Source organism: Thalia democratica, chromosome 3 (genome assembly GCF_965202585.1).
Source record: "Thalia democratica chromosome 3, ktThaDemo2.hap1.1, whole genome shotgun sequence".
Classification (NCBI taxonomy): Eukaryota; Metazoa; Chordata; class Thaliacea; order Salpida; family Salpidae; genus Thalia; species Thalia democratica.
In genome coordinates this window covers 49367442-49387009 of record NC_139167.1, presented here as the reverse complement: position 1 = coordinate 49387009, position 19568 = coordinate 49367442, and the positions used below count along the sequence as shown (strand labels likewise).

General features: G+C 23.8%; 1 protein-coding gene across 1 annotated transcript; it reads left to right on the top strand.

Moving 5' to 3' along the window:
• Positions 1–4: 4 nt before the first annotated feature.
• On the top strand, positions 5–17965 carry LOC145831662 (uncharacterized). Its single transcript, XM_082938974.1, has 12 exons — positions 5–1077; positions 2197–2231; positions 2652–2734; positions 5359–5402; positions 6012–6152; positions 6627–6712; positions 8897–9049; positions 11552–11677; positions 14556–14729; positions 15468–15557; positions 16854–16967; positions 17509–17965. The coding sequence occupies exons 1-12, from the start codon at positions 954–956 to the stop codon at positions 17602–17604; spliced, it is 1266 nt and encodes a 421-aa protein (XP_082795100.1). The 5' UTR covers positions 5–953; the 3' UTR covers positions 17605–17965.
• Positions 17966–19568: the final 1603 nt, after the last annotated feature.

Below are 19568 nucleotides of genomic sequence, written 5' to 3'. Positions count from 1 at the left end.
GAAGTTATGCTTTTTAGGTTAAAATGTTTAATAATCATGTTACTTATAGGAGTTCTGTAATTGTTACTTTTTTTATCGTAGAAGAGTAAAATGTCTTTGAATTTTTTTAATATACTATTTTTTTGAGATATAAGCTCAATAATTTTTTTATTTAACAACTCGTGTTGTCTCATTTGAAGTCTGATATCATTGCACACTTTATTTTTGTTGATATTATTCTGCCTATTGTTATCCTTTTTAATAAAAAGCTTCATTGTACATAAAATTTTATTTGAAGGTCTGACTGAACAATACATTAATTTCAACAATAAATGTTTAAGTTCGCAATAACTGTTTATTATTGTTAGATTTCTGTATTTATTTTAATTTCCGTACTTTTGTACATATTTAATAAATTAGCTGAAAAAATGTTTCAACAACTTAAAAGCTGTAAAAATCTTAAATTTTGTTTTAATCATATAGGTTACTTTCAACAAAGCAAATTTACGTTTATGATAATTCAAGCTACTCACTAGATGAGTAAGTTAACCTTTAAATCAAATAACGGTTAACAAATTTTTACTTATTTTTAATTTAAACTTCTGTATCCAAAATATACATTCGTCCATGTTCATTATTTTCCATCTATAAAGCTTTTCCTTATGTATAACGAATATGAAACATTTCTGTATGAGTATGTCATTATTTAAAGATTTGATTGACTTTAAATGTTTGTACCTCCTTTTTAAGTACAAAATAAGATATAACTAGTTGTAATGTAATTAAATTTAGTCTGTAACACAAATTTGACTTTACAGCGTGAGCAACTTTTTACATATTATTTGTACCCTTCTTAAATTAAATTACACTTTTATAATTAAGAGGTAATTTTGCCACTACTTTACACAAGCAGTTTAAGTTGTTTCCGTGCAAACTATAGTGCAAATTTAGATAATAAAAACAAAAGCTTGGTGATGGGTGATTGGAGTGACGACGAGGACTTTGGAACGTTCGAGAGCGGAGATGGACCTTCAGCTGCCATCCAACCTGCCGCTGCTGCCACTCCGTCCTGGCTGCTTGAAACTCACTCAGCCAAAAGTAACTGTTTTTGTATACTTCTTGAACTTAAGAACTGTTGCTTAAAAGCCTAAAGTCATTAAAGAAAATTTAAATTTGTTGTAGTGATAGTTTTGTAAGCTGATCTGTCTTACCAAACTCAATTTTGATTGCTTAGTAGTTTTATAATTGAAAAAAAAAGATTCTTTTTTGTAGATATGTTTGCTTTTAAATTCATTCTTGATGGATTTCAAGGTAATTACATCTGATATAGTTGAAACAGACAAGGACTTAGTATTTATTGTTCAAAATATTATGATTTTTTATTATACTTTAATTATCAAAATGGTCAGTTATTGAAGATGACTTTATTACCTAACCACAACTAATAATATAATTTCAGCATCATACCCATGTGGAGCATTTATCTTAATTTTTATACATATTTTAAGATTAAAACAAATTTAAAAATTCAGCTAATCACTTACTACTTGCTTTATTAACACATTTAAGTTTTGTTTAAGTAACGCTCTCATTAAATTTGTCATTTTACAAAAATCCATTACTATTAATATTTTATAAAACATATTTAAAATGACTGAAGTATTCTTTGACTGCGCACATCAGTATTTGTTGTTAAAATTCCTGTAATAACTAAGAAATTTGAATGTTGAACAAGTTAATAAAAAGTAACACATTTAAAGTAGTTAACAAATAAAGCAACATTTTAGTCAGCGATAAAAAAATTTAACACAACTGTACTAATTAACTAAATAGAGCATATAAATTATCAATTTAGGTTTAACGAAGTAAACAATATGGTCGAATAGGCAAATTTTTTATCTGACACTATTTGCGTCGAAACGCCTGTCAGCACTATCAAAAAAGAACTGAGCCAATCAAAAAAAATTTATGGATATAGTTATGCACTTATTTTCAGATAGAATCTATTTTTACAAAATATTTTTATCTATTTCTATGTTTTTAGCTAATCTAATTATTTTGATCCAGATAGAAAATATTTTTTTAAAGAAGTTTTAAATTTTTCCAGAGTTGTATAAGTTACTGTTTTTTTTTTATTCAAGCATAAAACATTATGATTTACTTTAATTTTAGCTTAATTTTTTTTTAATAGTATTGTAAAAAATGTTTTTTTAACAGGTTCAATAGAAAACTTGAGTAGAAACACAAGTAAGGTTTGTGTAATATCACTTTTTTTTTAAATAAAAATAATAAAATAAAAAAGTTTTTATTCAACAACTTAATTTTTTGCATAATAGTTGATAAATAGTGTATTAAAAAATTAAATGACTAATAGCTAAATTGTTTACTTTATCAGTAAGATAGTTATGATCATGAGTTTTACTATGGCAAATTAACTTACAACAGTCTCAGCAAGTTTTAATGCAGTTTAATGTTTAAATTCTGTACTTGAGTTTTTATTTTTATAAGATTTGAGTTTTACAAATGGTCTTAAGTTGGTTTATTATTTTTAATAATATGAAACCAAATTGTTTTTAATAATATGAAATCACGTTAATTTCAAATTACATTATAAAAATTTTAAATTATATTATAAACTTCAAAATATTTTCGCTGTGTATCCATGGTTTCAGACAGGAAGCAACGACAGTTTGAGACAAAAATCTCAAGCAAAAGCTTTAAACCCAAGTTATACCACAGTCAGTACAACAAAAAAGTAAGTTTGTGCTTACTTTATTAAGATTGTTTGTGTGAAGGTATGTTTGTGCATATGGGTCTGGTATGCTTGATAATATATAAGTTTTTTCTTTCGATTCCTGCGATCATGTCCTTATACAGCTCCTTAAAGAAGTTTTTCAGTAGTTTTTTGCAATGAGTTGTTTAGATAAACTTTATGAAGTCTTTAAAAATAAAAATAACTGTTGCAAAAACTTTCTCATAAGTGTTGTTTATAATTTAAGATTTTAAGGTTTTTTGAATATGAGTAATTTTTAGTTTGTAATTTACTACGCAAGTTCAAATATTTGTTACAAGTTATTTCAAGTTTTTTTTATTTCATCAAAATCTTATTATGTTTAAAAAAAGTATTACTCTTGTTGGTGCTCTTGAAAAGAAACAATTTAAAAATTAATCGGCTTAAAAGTTTAGAAACCTATATAATTGAAAGTACTTTTTTTAAAGTTGCAAACATTACAAATTGTTTAAAAAACAAACATTGAGATTTAAGTAACTATGGTTTAGTTTAATTAATCATTATTGTAACTTTACATAATTTTAACTAAATTGCTACGTTTTTTATAAAATTCAAAGGAATCTGATTACGTTTTTGAGATATTTTAAGAACTTGTAGGTTTAAAGTTAGTTTTAAGTACTACCTATTAACTCATTTCGACTTAGGTTAGGTCTTAATATAAAGCATAAAGTATGAAAGAAACTGTCATTGCATATTTTATTTATAACACTCTTGCTCTTAAATCTTAGAATAGTTACCAGCGGTGCAGTATTGAGACTGACGATTTTAAATTATTAACTCTTAAAGTTCAAACATGTTCCTAAAAATGTAGTTGTAGTTAAGGCTGAGATGCTAAACTAATAACAATAAAAACTGAAGACAGTAAAACAAAAACATTTTTTATCAGTGCTGATAAACTAAATTTATTCAAACTAAAAATACAATTTATAAGTAAATAAGTTTACTGTTTTTTTTTAAATGGATTTACTGATACTTCTGTGTAATTACGCATGATAAGCCTGGGTCAAAATAATGTAGTTATAAGGCAGGTGCATAGTTATAAGTAGCTTCGAACATTGGTTTTGAAATGATGTTCAAAAAGCCTAATTGTAATTTCTTTTATTAAGAATAATAGTTTTTATAAAGAAAACTTTCAGTTTTGTATAAATAAATAAAACCTTTATTAGTAAGTATTTGTTTTATTTATGTTGAAAAATCTTTTTAAAAGTATAGATCATCATGATAAGCTCCATATATTACAGTTTGTTAAAAATAATAATAAGACAAAAATCTTAAATGGAAAGCCTGCATATAAAAAATTATCAATGATACTTAATCTAAACAGCTGTTGAATAAGGTTAGTCCTACCATTGTCAGTTTTTACAAACTGTATAAGTTTTCCCAGTTTCCAAAAATCCTAGAATCCTGTAAAATCCTTGAATTTGAAAACAATTTAAGAAAGTGTTCTACTTAAAACTTAACTATATACTAATAATGGACAAATAAAAAATTGTATTTTTAAAAACCTTGAAGAAATTCAGAAAACCTGGAAAAAAGCTTTTAAAAAACCTATGGCAACCCTGTTTTACGTAAACATCTAACTAATTCCTCAAATTAAATATGCTGGTGCCCCTTAATCTAGTGTATGTTTTTATTTCAAACTTGTTCATGTTAAAACTAAAACAAATAAAACTTGCAAGAAACGTATCTCTTTATATACTGTATATATAAATACTTTTAATGATTTTGTAAGTAACTTTGTAAATTTTAAAACTTTATTTTCAAATTTTTGTCAAAATATGATTTAAATTGTTACAAAAAATTTTAAATATTAAAAATATTTTTTCAAAAAAGCATAGTTACACGGAAGTGAATTTAATTTATTAAAAAAAAATATTTTTATGATTTTTCATGTAAAAAAACAAGACCTCGATGCTAATAGTTATCCATGAACATTAGTTTAGATTCACAACTACTAACGATATTAAGAAAAATGAAAAAAAAAACTAATAAGTATTATGAAAAACTGTACCTTTATAAGCAGTGTAAAATTTTTGTTGTTACAGTTTACATAAATTACTAAAAACTAGCAATTTTTAGTTGTATATAGTATTATTTAGTATATTACTGTTATTAGTTTTTTAGTTTGATAATTTGAAAGCAGTAATTAAGTTTCCATAATAGTTCTACAGTGAAATAACGAAGAAAACATGTTGAGGTCTAACAAAAAATGCTTAAATTAACTTTATTAAATTAATTAAAAAAGTTAGTAAACAGTTGAAAAAACTTTCGCATGGTTATATAGTAGCTAAATATATATTTGTTTGTATCTGGATGTTTAAAGTATGCATAGTTAATCAGTATTTTGCTAGTATTACAATATATATTTTATGTATAAAATTAGTTAATAATTTAATTTTCTTTTCTAAAAGCTTATTTTAACCCATATAAAACCTTTTGTTTTATGAAGTTTGTTTTTGAATTTTTAGAACATTATAGAATTAAAAGTTTTTTTGTTTAAGTATCTAAACTGCAAGTTATTGTACTATGAATACAATACAAAAAAACTTAGTTTTTATAGTTAATTAATTTTAATTTCAATATAACAGTCACGACAAAGATTCAGGACACGTTAAAAATGATCCATACAAAGGTAAGTGAATCATAATTTAAAACTTATTTTTTTAATATGATTTTTTTTTTCTTTTTAGCTACTTTTATAAATTTTTTATTGCTGTTTTTATAGTTGTCATCTTTGTACATATTTTCTATTTTTTTATTCTTAGTTTTACATATGTTTAAATTCTTAAACTAACAAGATCAGCGTATATTTTCAAACTTAACTTACTGTACAAACCTCATTATTACTACGTCATAACAATTATAAAATTTTCAAGTTCTAAATTTATGTTTGACATTGTAAATAAACTTAAGCTTACTGTTGACCATATAAGGTTATATATCTCATATACGAAAAGGTCAGAATAAACCTATTGTTTTTTATATAATCAAATAAATATATGTGTATATATATATAGAACTAGAATACACAAAATAAACTTTTGCTTGGGACAGCTGTTTCTGCGTTTAGTACGCGTATATATATATATATATCAAAGAATTATAAGTTAAAATAGATAACTTTTTTAATAAAATAACTGACTTTTAAACACTACTGAACAAAATATCTTTAGTGTCTTATACAATTAAAGAAGTATATATTTGTTTTTAAGGGGTCTTATATAACAACATTTTTACATAGAATTACGTCAAATTAGCTCTACGTCATCTAGTGCGTCGTCACTAATTAGCAATCAAAATTTTTCAAAAACTGAATCAGGTTTGACTGGAAAAAAATCTGAAGGTTTTGACAAGCCTGTTTATGATAAAAGTACACCATCAGGTTTATATTTATTTATTAATTTAGCAATAATTAAGGTCCGTTTAAACTGTAAAAAACTACAATAAAAACTATTTAATGCAGTGTTTTAAATAATAAAACGCTTCGCTAAAACAAAACTTAATATAAGTTAGGTAGGTACAAAACTTAATAGTAAGTTATACATATTTGTTTGACTTATTTTCTGTTAAAGTAAAACTATCAAGAACAAAAGAACAAGTTCAAATTTTGTTTAAAAATTAACTTTTAACGCAAGACTTTGAAAAGTTGAATTTATACTAGAAAAGTGTAATATCTTAAAAACTTTGTTTTAGTTTACAACAATACTAATGTTTTTCCTTAGTGTTAAGGATTCATTAAATTAAAAGGGTTTTATGTTTAGTTTCATTTTTTTATCCATAAAAATGCAAACTTTGTGCTAATATACTAATATTCCAATTATAAACCTATTTGAAATAAAATTTTGTTTCTCTACAGCTTCTGTATTAGAAACCCATAAGCTTGTCAGTCAACTGGAAGCCAAGTTAAATACAGCCATTGTATTGAAAAATCAAAGTGAATCGGTTACTTGTTCTTTTACTTTCTAAAAATAGTTCTGTTTTAAATAACAAAAGTAAACCTAATTATAAAAATATACTTTAAATTAAGTTTAAAGGGCAATTGTTTTTTTTTTTTATTAAATCATTGATGTAATTTTATTTGTTTGAGTTGAAAGTGATATGTTTTTTGTTGTTGCTAAATTAAAAAAAAATAAAATAAGTTTTGTATATATATATATATATATATATATATATATATGATCGGTAAAAAAAGTTCAAGTTAAAAATTATACATGACGTATAATAAAAATCTCTTGATTTTTATATATAATACATTAAATTCGTAGCTAAATATATTTCAGTTTTAGTTTGAAAAATACTTTTAGTATTGCTTTGCATTCATTATCAAACTAAAAGTTATAAAGTTAATGTACATTTTAAAGAGAAATTTTCCTCAACTTATTATGATTAAAAATAAGGCATATTAAATCTGCAAATTGAAATACCTTTCTTTGAAATTAAAACAATTTTATTGCTATTCTACTATTTATTACTTTTAAAAAATAATCAGCTTCAGCTTGACTAAAGTTTTTTGTCAATAAAAAATTAAATAAGAATTTTATAAAAGAACATTGTTGAATAAGTTATTATTCGCATATTGAAAAGTCAAAATATTAAAATATACAGATTTAAAACTATTCAAGTTAGCTCAAGTAAAATTATCTAACGGATGTAAAAAAGAAAGTGAGTGCACAGAGCCAAAAATAACTAAAGAAAAGCAAATAGTTTGTTGTCATAAGTTCAGTGGGTTCCCTACTATAAAAAAAAGCTTAGTGCTTTCTTTTCAAAACTGTTTTCAAAGCAAGTTTAATATGTAAATAAAAGTAGTTTAAAGGTTATCTTTATACTTGCAAATGTAAAACAATATAACAGTTTTAGTAACTTTTACAATTTTTATTTAAGAAATTTGTACATAAATCATTTATTTTAAAAAGTTTTTAAAATATTTTGTTAAGCCCATCCTCAGATAAATGTTGCTTAAACTTTTGTTAACAACTTAATTACAAAATAGTTGGCAGTATTTTTAGCCGAGAAGTTGTACTAATATAAATTATCTCAAGATAAACCAATCAAGATTAGGTTTTGTAAGCTTATATCTTTTTAAAGGGTTTTTAAAACAAGAAAAATTAAAGTTTAAGTATTTTTTTATAAAGTTATAATTTTTATCTATTCTAAGAGCTAATTTAATTCTAGACATCAGCAGCTTAAAGTTTATAATCTCTGGTAAATGAGTAGTTCTGATTGTTTCTAAGTTATCAATTCTTATAATAAGATTACTTTAATCTTCAAAGGTATAAGTAAGCTTCTTATCAATTTGTTCTAAATGAACCTCTCTTAAGTTTAGGGAGGTAATGTAACAATTTATGAAAAATGAAGCTTACACTAGATATTCTACGATTCGAAATGAAGATAGGTCAATGTTAGGTGAAATTTGAAGTTACACTAGATTATCTGCGATTTGAAGTGGTTATCAAAAAAAGGTCTTAGGTATATTTAAAGGTAAACTCGAAACGTAAACTAGATGTTTCGGGTTTTTTATAAAGAATAAAAGCTTAAATAACAACTGCGTCCGCGAATTTTTTTCTATTCGAAATTTTGCCCATTAACACTAAATGCCTGTTGACCCCTGATCTAGATCAAACATGAAAAATAAAGTTTTCATATTAGAATCTATGAAAAATTATATATTTACCACATCTATTTATAACTAATGTTAATAGAATTACTACACGGCACAATAAACATAAATCTTTTTTTTCTAAAACCTTTATCTTCAATTTATAACTTTAAAATTAGATTTTATTATAAATCACAAGAAAGATCTTATGACTTTACTGCATAGCATCACTTTTTTTTTTGTTTTTAATTGTGGTAAAAAATTAGTAAATTTATTTATTTATACACTAGCTCTTTAATTCATTATTACTACTTTAAATTTAAAAGTTTTAAAATTATTTCAACTCTTTTGTAAAAAAATTTGTGAGTAGTAGAGTGCAATAATATCTAATTTGTAACTCCTTAGAGCTTTTTTAATAAGTTTGAACTATCTGTTTAATTTTTTTTGTTGTAACTTATAAGCAAAGTTTAGTATACTTTTAAAACTACTACTGTATCTATTAAATCTAACATGTTTTTATTTATTTGCAGAATCTCAATCAAGTTCGTGAGAGTTTGACTTTTGAAATTGAAAATTTAAAGGGAAAACTGAAGAAGAAAGAAGCTGACCATGATCATCATTTAGATCAGTTGAAAAAGCAGCATCGAGAACAAATAAATGACCTAAAACTTCAGTTTGAAAAGGTATGTTTTAGTTTAAGAAAACAAATTTACTTTATAGTTTTTTCATCTTTAAAACACAGTTTAAAAAAAATCTGTTAGTGTAATTTATTCTATAACTATTATTGTATATTTCGTAGACGTTTTACTATTAAATTGTTGGTAACTAGTAATTTTAGTATTTTTGTTTATATAAAAAAAACCTTAACATTAGTTTTGAAAGTTACTCTTATGCAATCAATACATTTGAAATCTTTAAGATATCATGACTTTTAAATTTATATATTTCATTAACTAACAAATTAAAAGTTTTATTACAATCCAATATTACAAACCCTAATTGATTTGCTCACATTTTTAATCGAGAAACATTGTTAACCCTTGGTTTAGTATTCAGCTCTGTATTTCTTTTTAAATCTTATTAAACTAATGCATGCTGCTTATGATTATTATTTCTTTTATATCACTTAAGTTACCCTTAATTTGTAGGAAATAACCCTGTTTTATATTTTTTGGCAAACAAGGTTCAAAAAGTTTAAAATATGTTTATTCTATAATTATAATATTTCTATAATAATGTGGAATGCTGAGAATTGTAAGGAATAATAACAATATTGTTTAAGTTTATTTGTTTAAACATTTTTAGTTTAGAAAGCTAAAAGTTCACAACAAAAAAGGCTGTATTTGAAAACTCTTTGAATAAATTTAAAGTCCGATGACTGTTTTATATTATTTTCTTCTTAAATACCTTCGATTTAAATAAAAAAGGTGTACTTTATCAAACTCTTTAAATTTAATATTTATTGAAATCATTTAAAATTGCTACTTTTTGCCAGAGATATAATAAGAAAATAAATTTACCAAATTTTCATATACATAATTTTATGTTTAAATACTACCAAAAATTGCAAAGTTCATCTAAATTTTTATTTTTACTCTAAATTTTTAGAGGTGAAGTAAGTTTTACTATTCTAAAATTACTATTGAGATTTATAGTCTACGTTATAAATAAACTCAATAATTTAATTGTACAATATTAAGTGAAAGTTATTCTAATCACATGTGAAACTGGAGTTGTGTACTAGTTGCAGGGTTGCCACACACTCAGGAAAACTCAAGGAATTTTGAAATCTCAGGGAAACTCAGGATAACTCTTGTCAGTTTTGATTTTTTATAAAAATCTCAGGGTATAATTTTTTCTAGATCTAATATGAGTTTTAGTTGATCCAGTTTCAATATTTTGTTATTTCAGTTTTGATCAAGAAATGTTTTTTTTTTGAATTGCTAACTAAAAATTTGTTTAGCCTTGCGGCTATCTCTTCTATATTCTTAGAAATAACATTGTGTTTTATTTTAAATCTGAAACTTATAATTATCATGATTTGAGTTTATATTAAACAGAAATAATTTAGAGACATAAAAGTAAAACCATGCATTAAAAGTTTTTAATATACTGTATAATTTTACTTACTTATATAGTTTATACAAATTATATTGTTATTTACGTCCTTAATTCATAGATAAAATTGTTTGTTAATATAAATAAGTATAGACTAATGTTGTCTAATTTTTAAAAACAGTATTTCTCATAACTTTAGTGAATATCTTATGAAGAAGCATACACATACAACATTTTTTTAATTATTAAGAAGAAAAATAAACATGAGGTATAAGTAGTTTGCGCCAGTGGCGAAGTTTTTTTATTAGGATTTGAAAAAATAACTCAGGTTGACTCAGGGCAGTTTTTTTTTACTCAAAAAGTGGCAACCCTGTAATTGTAGCAGTTCTTCTAAATATCTAAATTGATTTTGCTAATATTGTTCATTTTTTAATTAGTTATCTTTTTTGTTTTTAAATTAAATTTTTTCTACTGATGATTGAGAAAAAAATTGTTAAAATTTTCATAAACACTTCTTACAGATTGTGATAGAAGTTAAGTACAGTACTTAAAAATGCTTTAGGCGCCTAAGTATCTTAATAAATATTTTAAAATAAGTTGTTGTTTTAATGAAATCTTATGAAGACAACTATAGTTGCTTTAATTTAACAAAATATAAAAGCTTAAGTTGTAACAGTCAAATAAGATAAAATCATTTAAACCCCCTTTATTTTTTTCTATTTCAAGTTATACTACAAAATCGGTATAATAAACTAACTAAGAGAAACTTTAACATTGTTTTATAAAACAAGTTACTAACATTATACATATAATGAATTATTTGTTTTTAAAAGAATATAACAGTTAAAAGTAGTTAAGACAAACAAAGGAGTAGAAGATAAGATAGATACTCTCGCAATACTTATTTTATTTAAAAGACCAATAGAACTACTAGTTTGAGAAACACTAGTCGAAGAAATGTTTTTTTCAATGGCATGTACAAAACTGATCTTGTTAAAACACTTGTTTTCTAATAATTTGGTTGTTCCAAACGCTAAGTACACTAATTTTTTTAAATATGGTTTTGAAAACTTTACTTATTTGTTAACTATGTATTATTCAAAGTTAAATATAACCTGGTATTTCAGACAAACGAAAAAGTACAGAACAGTTTAAAGGAAATGTATGAACTCAGCTTACAAGATTCACAACTTCAGTTTGAAAAGAAGTTAGTCAAAGTTTGCGAAGACTGCACAACACTGATGAAACAGCAAGTAAGTGAGGAATTTTCATTCGATTTTTTTTTTAACTGTCAAAAATTATAGTAAAATATTTTAGTTTTATAGCAGGATGTTTAGATTTTTTCACAGGTAGAAAGGTCTCGACAAAAATAAGAGGCTGAGTACATATATTCACAAGCGTTTTTTATGTTTATGACACTGTTTCGTCCTATTTGTCCTTTTAAGTAAAATTTATTGTAAAAGGGAATTTAAAGGTGATTTACAAATCAACTATATAACATTAATGAACATAAAAAAGTTTATAATTAGTACTTGAACCTGTAAAATTTCTAACAGAGTAAAGCATATATAATAACATTTTTTCCCGAAAATAGTTTTATATAATTCTTTTTAACTGAAAAATTTAAAAATAAATCACTCATTTCATAACAAGTTTATTAATTAATTTCGTTTAGTGCATCCTCAGAAAAATCTTCCTAAAAACTAATAATATTATAGTTATATACAATGAATTTGAAAAGTCTGGCTAAAAATAGTTACGTCATAAAGTATAAAAGTCTGTTTAAAGAATTTAAATTAGAATTGAGTTGTACTAAGCTCATTTGAAGTAGTTTATAAGACAAAATTACTTAATAACATTTTTACCTGAAATAGTTTTGTATAGTTGATTTATTTTTAATAATTAGTTTGTATTTCCTAAGCCTTTGTATTCAGTTTTACACAGTATTTTACTTAAAAGACCAACAGAAACACCTTCGGAAATAGACTTTGGTTAATATATGTATTTCAGCTTCATAATAAGTTTATTAAACATAACAGTGATTTGATTGTACTTTTTCATGCTAAAAAAGAGCCTATGAAAAGAGTACTAATTTGTCAAACTTTCATGGATTTCCACCTTTTCAACAGTCGTAACTTTTGCATGAACTTAACCTTAATTACTTATCTATAATTGTTATTTAATTACCTCTTCAACCTTGATACCTTACCAACGAACTCAAGTGTATAACTGAATCTTAAGCATTACAACTTAACTTTCAGCCTTTATTTCAAAGTCTTAACTCTTAAGTATCATATAAATTAAATTGTAAACTAAGTTGCTAATCCTTAACTTTTTAATCTATAACTTTTAATAAAAATTCTAAGTAGTTTTATTTGACTTTCAGTTTTTTAAAAACATTTATACACTTAAAAATGCTGCCAAAAAAAAGGGTGAAAACATTTTTATTTATTCAAATTATAATAAATATATTAATTAATTATATATTATAATACTTGTTTTTTGTAGCTCAGTGATTATAATCACTAGTTTTTACACCATGCATAATCTTAATCTACAAATTTTAGACCTTTAAGCAAATACAAAAAAATTATAAAAAATATAAAATATGCAAAAAAGTCCCATGTACACTCAAATCTAGGCTATTTTATGTTAAAGAGATATGTTTTCAACTTTGTTTTTAGTTTGCAGTTAGTCTGAAAACGCAAACAATCGCTTAATTTATAATTTTGAACTGAAATTTTCAAATAATATTTTTTTTCAAGTCCATAGAAAAGTTGAATTAGACCTAAGTTAATAGTTTTCATCTTTCAGGTGTTTTTCCAAAAGTTCAAAAACTAAAAAATTGTTTGTCTATAGAAAAGGTTTTAAGTTCAGCACTTTTGTTTTATAATTACGAGTATGCATTTTATAATTTCTCTATAAATATATACCTTTAGAGTTTAACCTAGGTAATTTTTGAGCTATTATAAAAGCATATAAGTTGTTAGACTGACCACTCTAAACTCAATAAATAAAAGAATAAATTAATGTTTTATTTTATCTTTATGCTTAATTACAAATTATCTTATAATGTAATGGTAAATTGGTGTCACGAATTTTAAAATTTAGACAACTTATTTCATTAAATTCTAAAAAATCAAATTCTTAGAAAAATTATTGTTAGGCCGCATTTATAAAAATAAATAAATTTATGAAAAAGTATATAAAATGCTCATAAAGGTTTAAATAACTTGGATATGATGGTAAAAAAAAGTTTTAGTTTAAAGTTTATAGTTACTAAAAAAAGCCATACTTTTGTAAATCTCAAAACTATTTTAGCAATATTTAAAAATTAGATTTAGTTTAAACCAAATGAAAAAAATAATCATGTAGGTCTAATTAATAATATTATGATGATTGATGATAAAAGTTATTTTGAAAAAGTATTTATTAGTAGACAAGATTAACAATAACAATGAATTATTAAAACTTAAATTGACGGAATCTGAATTTTCAGAATTTGAGTTGTCGTGCTGTCTGATAAAATGGGAACCACTTACTTCAAACCCGCGATCAGTTCCCACCTGATCACATCAGAGAACGGCTTACTGACCAAGGGTTAGAGGTAACAGTGATAGTAAATAATAAATATTTTTTTAATGGGTGGGAATTGATCGTAGGTGAGAATTTTAAGTATACCAATAAAGTATACTAGATTGAAAGATTTACTTTACAATTCCTAAATATATTTTTTTAATATAAGTTAGTTCGAAAATTTTTAATATAAATTTGTTAAAATGTAAAACTTGTAAAAATTTTGTTTGTGTTTTAAGCAAAAAAAAAAAGTTTTTTTTACATTAATATTTCAAAAAATTGAATATATATAAAAAGTTTATAAAAATTTTATTTCAATTAAAGCTTTCCTAATTATTGTTTTTTTTAGCTAAATTATAATTTTTAAAGCTTTCTTAGTTAATATGTAAGTTTAATTTGACATTTTTATTTAGCATTACTATGTAATATTGTTAATCTATTTAAATTATAATCACACTATTGCATGTTATAACATTTAACACCTTAATTCGTATTAAAAAAATAAAACAAAAATTTTGTTAATATATGATTTATAAACCTACTTGTTGTTTGTAGAATGAAATGTTCTCGGAAAAATTAAACGAAGAAACGCAGAAAGAAAGTGTGAAGACCCAATTAATAAAAAGTGAAATAAAAGAAGAGTTGAGAAGTATGATAAAAAGTACAACTGATGAAATAAGTGGCAAAGTTGAAGATAAAACCAAACTACAAATTGATGCTATTTTGCAAGTTTTTTTTTGTAGTTTTCTTACATACTTAGTATTTTGAATTATTGATAAACTAAAAATTTTTATCCAATTGAATTTAAAAAATTTAGTCCAAGTTACATAGTTTTTTAAAACTTAATCATAAATTTTATTGTTTTTTATAAATCAGTATGTCATAAAAAACTGATTGTCTTGAGTTAAGTAAGTCTCCATATTCAAACCAAACTAAAAAATATTTATCAAAATTTATAGTATTTTAAATCTTTTGGAACTAATAAAAATTATAACTAGTCTTAAAAGTAAAATACAGTTTTGTTTTGATAAAATGTATGGTAAATAAAAATAATAAGTTAGTAAATAAGTTTTTTAAATTATACTTTTGATAGAAAGTCAAAAAATTATGTAAAAGTTCGAAGTTTCACAATTTAATTGATCTGGTTTAATTTGAGTTTTGCACATCTTTTTTTTTGCATTTAAATATTTGTGTAACTAATTTTCACTAAGACAGTACGGTGTTTTTAAGAAGATAATAAAACAAATTAAAAATATTTTTCAACAAGATTAACATTAAAACTAATTTTATTTGGTCCACTATAAATAACAATGATACAAACTTTGGTAGGAAAACTAGTGTATATACACTTCTTATATGTTTTTTTTCAACATTTTACAATGGTACATCTACTCAGCATTTTTTTTTACTTATTTAAATTTATAAATGTTTTAATCTTGAAACAAAACTGTTTGATATTTTTTGCAGAAAGAAATGAGCAGTTTTTTAGAAGAAGGACGCGCTTTCACATCAAAGTTGCAAAAGGAAACAAATGACCAGTTTCTTCTTGAATTTAAGGTTTAATAATACTAAATTGTTAAAAAAAATTTGTTTGTTAAAACTTCTAAAAAAATGTTTACGCTTCAACAAATCTATTTTTAATATTTTTAGAAAACTACTTAAAAGCAATATTTAAAGTTCTAAATTACTACTTTAATTAAAACTGGCATCGTTGTCTAAGATGTTGAGTTTTGACAGCTTAGTTCAAGGGTCGGTAGCCTTTTTGAAGTCGCGGGACAACTTTCCTAAAAAATGCTCTCAGGTTGCACTCTGCATAAAAATATTTCGTGTGTCACAGTTATTTAAAATAGGTATAATAATCAATGAAAAAAAATAATAAACGGAACATTTGATTAGATTTCATAAAAAGCACTAATTATTGAATTCAGATCCTAATTGTAACTTATGCGTAATTAATTTTTTGAAGATATATTTTTAGCTGAAGGGAAAATTTCTAACTGTATTTGGCCCGCGGGGGCTACAGTTTGCCGACCCCTGACTTAATTGTTTTTTTTTTACTATAAGGACAAACCGATGTTTCAAGACTTAATTGCTGATTGAAAAACTGATACGGTAGTTTCTTGTGACTGTGTCTGGTTCATTAGTTCTAAAAGAATCGTAGAATATGAGTCTCAGGAATTGCTGATGGTCGTCAAGCGCATAGTTGCCAACAATAAATTTTATTCAGGCCTAGTTCAAGGTCTCCCAAAGAGCGCAATATCGCTTCTGTTTGTCGATTTTAGTGAATGGGAGGCAATAAGAAATTAGGACTGTTATAATTTTATTTATAAAACTTACTTACACTAGATATTTTGGGGTTCGTAATGAAGGGTAGAAAAAGTAAAGGATTTTTTTTTGTGCCTCAAAAGCGAAATTTAAAATTAGTTTTGAAACTCCTGGTGTAGTGGTTGTAAATGCTTTGATTATTACACTTGGATTTTCAAAGTCTAGTCTTGAATATTTTAGTTTAAAAAGTATAAATTTTAACACCCTAGATATAAAAAAGTTGAACTGTTCTCATATGTCTCTGCTTTTAAAACAATTAGATGTGAAAATACAACCAAATGTTATCTATGGTCATTGACCATTGGTTAAGCGGCTTAGTATAGTACTAAATATGTAAGGTTATAATATTTTAGACTCGTCGTAATAGTTTTTTTTTTTTTTAGTTGTAGAATTCATAATAATATAGCTAAAATAATTTTTGACTTTTTTGTTAGTTGAAACCAACTATTTCTAATTAAACTTAAGTATTTATATGGATTTTATAGGTTAAGTAGTTTTAATGCTCACTTAGATTAAATAATTGATCAGCTACAAATGAGTGACCTAATGAAAACCGAACGAACCAAAAATGAAGAGCTTATTAATGAATCAATACTCGAAGTGAAGAAAAAAGTTTTTGAGAATTTAACTTTAGAAAATCAGGTGAGCTTTCGGTTTAATTTTGTTTAAAAAGCAACTGAAAACTTATATAAATTCCGAATTAACATAAACATTTTTATTTGTTTTCTTTTTTAGTTTTATGTAACCAAAATTTTGTAAAAGAAAAGTGTCTAACTTTGTTAACCTAAAATAATTTGTACTTTTACTAAAAACTCAAAAGCTTAACTTATTTAAATTTATTTAACTTAAAGAAACAAAAAAAAAGTTAACTGAAGACAATAAATAGTACATTTAATATTAAGTTTTTACAATTTTTACATTGAAAACCAAAAGACTCTCTAATAGCTTGTAGAATAGATAAAATCTTAATTCTATGCAGTACTTTGGGCTAGTAAATTACAGAAAAAAAAGTCACTAAAATTTTTCTATTAAGTTTTAAATAAAATTTCTACATCAAGCATTCAATAATTTAAATCTTTGAAAGCTTTAGTTAACTTACTACTCATATTTTTGTTTACTTACTTTTAAGTTTTTTTTTGTTTAAAATTAAAGACTAAGACTAATTTTGAAAAATTAATTACAGAAAAGCAGTGCAGTTCGTGAGCGTCATATAGCAGTTATAAAAACTTTACTGTCTTCTACAAAGGAACATTTAGAAAAACTACAAGAGCAAAATTAACCTGTTCAAAGCTGTCCTTTAGTTTTGCGTTTGGTTTTAATATTATATAAATTTCTGACTAACTTTCCATACACTTATATTAGTAGCTTGTCTTATAATTACTTTTTATTTTAAGTTTACTTTGATTTTATCAGTTTTTTAGTTACTTTTTGCACTTAAGAAAATTGGTTTATTTGCAAAAATTTTTTTTTAATAAATTTATTAGTTTTATGAAATTGATTACTTATTTTTCGTTGATTTTTTGAATAATAACTGTTATTTATAAATTTTGTACAGGTTAAAAAAAGTTTCATTTAAAAATCGTGTTACAAACTATTATTAAAGGTTTTAGAATTTTTTTATATTTAATTAACGAACTGTTGGTTGATATAGTAACAAGATACGTTTCTTAATATATATGTTATCACCTTCAATGATTAGTAAAAATAAATATATATATATATATAAATTAGTTTTCGAAAAAAAAAATTGTTATACAAATTTTTTAAACATAAATACGGAAATATGCCTTGACTTTCTTGTGGTTTCTTTTCAATGATTTTCTTTTTGTTTCATAAACCGTAAAAGACTTATTTTGTTACATTGCGTTTTAATATCGACAGTTTGAATTTCTTAAAGTTTTAAAAGTGCCATAGGCAAAAGTTTTATTTTTTTAAACTTTGTTGTATCAGACGGATCAATTTAAAAACATTTTAATGTTGTTGAATAATTATAATATTTTCAAAAATAAATAAAAAAGGCTTAAAAAAGTACTTATATTAAAAGAAAATATTTAACTTTGTTTGGTATTATTTCAGAAAAAAAAATTAATTGAAAATAATAAAGTCCAGCAGAATCTCATGTTAATAATAAGATTACAATGGTTTTAAACTTGAAATTAAATTATTCAAAGTTTTTAACCACAGTCACTTACAAATTAGTATTGTTAAAATTTGTAAAGTCGTACTTTCTACTTATACCAATATGTTTTTATGTCTTAAATATTGTTTTTAAGAGAACTGTATGGGTATAAAACAACAAAAAATATAGCAACCATGGTTTTACCGTTAGAAAATTTAAAATTACTAAAAGATGTATTCTTATACTTAACTATTTTATAAGATAAAAGTTTTGAGAGTATTGCTTAATTGAAATAAATTGTGCTAATTAAGAAATATTTGAATTAATATTTTTATTAGATACAGAGTTGTTATATTCAGAATATCAGTACTAATTGTACAAAGAAGTTATAAGAAGATCATTCCACATTTTTTATTAAAAATATTGTTTATTACCTGTTATTTCATTAAAGTTTTTTATTTAGTTTGAATAATTTTGTGTTTAAAGTACTTTGTTCTCATTACTTTAATTAAAAGTTGTAGTCTATTTAATTAAAAATTCCTAACTAAGCTAAAAAGTTATTTTCAAGGTATAGCAGTAAAAAATACTTATTTATTAAAGTATATCTTTAAAACTAACTATGTAAACTTCTGGTTTAACTTAACATATCAGAAAAAATTAAAAATTTTGTTGAATTTTAGAGTAATTTAGTTTTTTTAATTGAGTAGAACTTTTTTTTTAAAAAGATAATTGAATCTAGTATTAGAATACAAATTAACACTTAGCTTATCTTCAATGAGTACACGTAAAAAATTTAAGTTTTTTTTTAATAATTAAAAAAAACAATCGACAGGGTTGCCACACGGCCAGGAAAAACTGAAAATAATGATATAAGTCAGGATAAAATGGGGGTTTTTGAGAAAAAGTCAGGAAATTTGAAAATTAAAAAAAATCAGATTTTGCCCGATTAAATTTACAAAATTCCTTATTTTCCAAAGCCGTCAAATGGTAAAAAATTAACTAAAAATCCTATAAGTCGGACTAAAATTGCAAAGTTTTCCCATAAATTTACAAGTTATTTAATTTCAAATGCCTTCATCTGGTATAGATTAATAATATATTCTTATTAAACTGAAAAAAAAATC

What these genes read in the sequence shown, in the direction of transcription:
- LOC145831662 (XM_082938974.1), top strand. Translation starts at nt 954, where the DNA reads ATGGGTGATTGGAGTGACGACGAGGACTTTGGAACGTTCGAGAGCGGA. An exon ending in TGAAAAATCAAAGTGAATCG is followed by an intron (nt 6,713 to 8,896) that starts GTTACTTGTTCT and finishes ATTTATTTGCAG; the next exon opens with AATCTCAATCAAGTTCGTGA. An exon ending in TAAAACTTCAGTTTGAAAAG is followed by an intron (nt 9,050 to 11,551) that starts GTATGTTTTAGT and finishes CTGGTATTTCAG; the next exon opens with ACAAACGAAAAAGTACAGAA.